The sequence below is a fragment of the Micropterus dolomieu genome, unplaced genomic scaffold, assembly GCF_021292245.1.
Source record: "Micropterus dolomieu isolate WLL.071019.BEF.003 ecotype Adirondacks unplaced genomic scaffold, ASM2129224v1 contig_13973, whole genome shotgun sequence".
Lineage (NCBI taxonomy): Eukaryota > Metazoa > Chordata > Actinopteri > Centrarchiformes > Centrarchidae > Micropterus > Micropterus dolomieu.
Genome location: NW_025742959.1, coordinates 13,355 through 16,644, shown reverse-complemented (window position 1 = coordinate 16,644; position 3,290 = coordinate 13,355). Strand labels below are relative to the sequence as shown.

Genomic DNA, 3,290 nt, shown 5'->3' with positions numbered 1-3,290 from the left:
ATACATATTGTACTCACCTGAAGCTTTATTCGGAGTGCTTACAGGAAAAGGGCTATCTTTAGTGCTAGGTGTGCGAACACTGGAACCTAGGCAAAGCATAGCCACAAAGCAAGCACAGACAACATAGTCACCACGAAAATGCTTAACACTCATTTGTGGTTTTTGACCTGCAAAAATGTTGAATGTTGAAAATTCATTAATAATGTTCTATCCTGCTGGAATATTACAACACACCACTGTAGTCAATACTGTATCAAGACACGATACTATCAGTCGATGGGAGAAACAGTCACTCACTGTGTATGGTGATGGAGGATGTGTCACTGTGTGGAGATGGAGAATCTAACTCTCCAAGCTTTACAGTGTAAAAACACAACACTTTAACCTCAGCAGGTGAACTCTGATTTGCCATCTTCAGCAGCTCAGTTCCTGTCAGTGTCTTCAGACAAGAGGAGTCACTGACAGTTCCTCCACTTAAAGTGTAGAAAAAACACTGAGACTCAGAAACAGAGGATGGAGTCTGACAGTTCATTGTGACTGACTCTGTCTCTGTGATTATCGGTGGATTCACTGTCAGTTTGGGCGGAAGAGACGCTGAAATCGTAAGCATATTGGATTACAGTAAATTACTGAAATTTGCAATTTTTTGTGTTGATACTGTAGCAAGTTATTAAAATAATACTCCATAGTTCACTCACTTCTGACGATGATGGAGGACACGTCACTGTCAGGAGATGAAGAGACGTAAAGGTAAAAACATGTCACTTTAACCTCAGCAGGTGAACTTTGATTTGTTATCTTCAGCAGTTCGGTTCCTGTCAGTTTCTGCAGACAAGAGAACCTTTTGGCAGGTCCTCCTCTTACAGTGCGGAAATAACACTCAGACATAGAAACAGATGATGGAGTCTGACAGTTCAGTGTGACTGAGCCTGTCTCTGTGATCACTGATGGATTCACTGTCAGTGTTGGTGGAAGAAGAGCTGGAAATTTAGAGGTAAACATATGTTATATCAAATACTTAATAACTGCATTAAGATACAATTCTTAAGGAGCAATTGTGATTTAATGTACAGTACAGAAAATAGAGTAGAAGTACTACACACAGCCAAAGTAAGTGTACAAAGAGTCAAAGTAATTGCAAACTATACTTGTCCATACTGTGATAACAGTACACCTGGATATGAAAACTAATATTAAACTCAGGGACTGACCTTGTGCTCTCATCTCAGAAAAGGAATCTGTTGGAGAAAAACATGTGTTAACAAGGAAAACAGATGTAGTAAACAGTAAATTGTTAATGTTGATGTTGTATTTCAGTTCCCTAATATTAAAGTGAATTAAAAATCCTGATGCCAAAATATAATGAGCTGACATCACTTATTAATCTGGTGCTTGCAAATAAAATGCACCTGTATTAGTGTGTAACTACATTTACAACAAAAGAAAATGACATGAGGGTGGTTATGGCACAATGAATGAGACACATGCCTTTGGTATGAGAGACCTGGGTTCAATTCCCACTGTGACCCTTGCATCTTTTGTCCCTGAGCAAGACACTTAACCCCTAGTTGCTCTAAAGGCGTGCTACCTCTGACATGTATAGCAATTGTTAAGTCGCTTTGGATAAAAGCATCTGCTAAATGAATAAATGTAAGGAAACAGATGTAGTTCTATTAGTGTTGGATTTCTCTCAACCTAATGTTAAAGTGAAATAAAACATCCTGATGCCAAAACATAATGAGCTGACATCATTTATTAACCTGGTGTTTGCAAATAAAATGCACCTGTTTTGGTGTTTAACTACATTTACAACAAAAGAAAATGACAAGAAGTTTAACTTACACATGAGGACGATTAACAGCAGGTCTCCAGTCATGATGGAGCTGAATAATGTTAATGTTCAATAAGCTTTTAAAGACCACACTTGTGTCTGACTATGTGAACTTTGACAAACAGAGGAGTCATTTTGCAGAACTTGACCTCAAAAAAAACACAGCTAGCATGTGAGCTGAATCACATGAACAGACAGGCCACATAGAAACTAGAATGGTAGTGTACTGTATGTATAACCACTTTCTTGGTGAGAGTTAACACATAACATATAACTAACACACTAACTCTGTCTTAAGGCTCAGTCTCTCAACTGTAAACTAAGCTAATTGCCACCTGCGAGCTACATTGTTAACACACAGAATCAGAATCAGCTTTATTTGCCAGGTATGTGTACACATACGAGGAATTTGACTCAGGATTGTACATTGATCATGTGCTTACTCATACAATAATACAATTATGAAATAAGTGTAGTGAACAACGGTGTGGATTTGTGCATTTTATATTGAATAAATTTGGAGCTACTCTAAATTCCTTTCTCCTCCCCAGAGAAGAAGGGGAGGGGTCAAAGTTGCTTTCTCTAAGTGCTATCCCGACCATAAAACTGGCACCTTTTTGATTCCGAAGCTGATAACGCGGGGCCTGACTGTTAAACTGACAAAGGGACACAAACCAGCCATTGGCATCTCCCTGAACAGCCTATCAAAACTGGCCCCCCCACACACGTCTCCGTGGCAACTGACCTTATTCTTTGTTTTATTACCACATCAAAAAGGAAAACCCCTGTCTCACCCAAGTGTGACATGGTCCAGACTCTGAACTTTCAATGTAAAAGGACTGCAGTCTCCAAAGACTCAAAGCATTTAATTAAGTTTAATTAAATCTTTAGTTACCTGGTTACGTTTGCCTCTATTTGAGTAGTTATGTTAACTGTTGTTGCTATTAGTGCTGAAAAGAAGTTACTTGTGCAGTGTTTTTATTTTCAGCAAGACACTCCTTCATCTAATGTAATCCAAGCTTTCCTCATGTAACCTGAGCTCCCCCAAGTGGACGAAATAAGTATTACATGCCCTCGTCGGAAATGCCGTTAAATGTATAAATATCCTGACCAATAATGTGACAATTGTTTCCTGTTACCAAATGCTTAGAACAGTACAACCGTTCAACCATTGAGGTTCGATTGTGGAAAATATTTGATTATAATACGTGCAAATAGATTTCATTTCATTTCATTTTTCATTTATTTATTTAAGGACAGTGCACATTAATCAACATTTCTGTAAATGTGCCAGTGTTAGCCAGCAGGCTAATTTTCAACTGTAGTCCATTGGCAAGATGTTATACTAGGCACATAATGGCTTAAAAAAAACACATTAAATCACACAGCAATTGATATACAACAATAAAACATAATGCCATAGCACTGGCTCCATTAAAACATAACATCATAAAACATA

At 38.1% G+C, this 3,290-nt stretch overlaps 1 protein-coding gene across 1 annotated transcript in view; it reads right to left on the bottom strand.

Moving 5' to 3' along the window:
- Nucleotides 1-17: 17 nt before the first annotated feature.
- LOC123966674 overlaps nt 18-3,290 on the bottom strand; it is a gene marked incomplete at its 3' end in the record, with an annotated part of 14,072 nt that continues 10,799 nt past the window's right edge. Inside the window, exons 4-7 of the mRNA XM_046042811.1 lie at nt 1,212-1,238; nt 699-980; nt 298-594; nt 18-86 (exon numbers count right to left, since the gene is read on the bottom strand). Of these exons, the coding sequence (XP_045898767.1) occupies nt 18-86; nt 298-594; nt 699-980; nt 1,212-1,224 (661 nt within the window). The remainder of the gene's footprint in view (nt 87-297; nt 595-698; nt 981-1,211; nt 1,239-3,290) is intronic.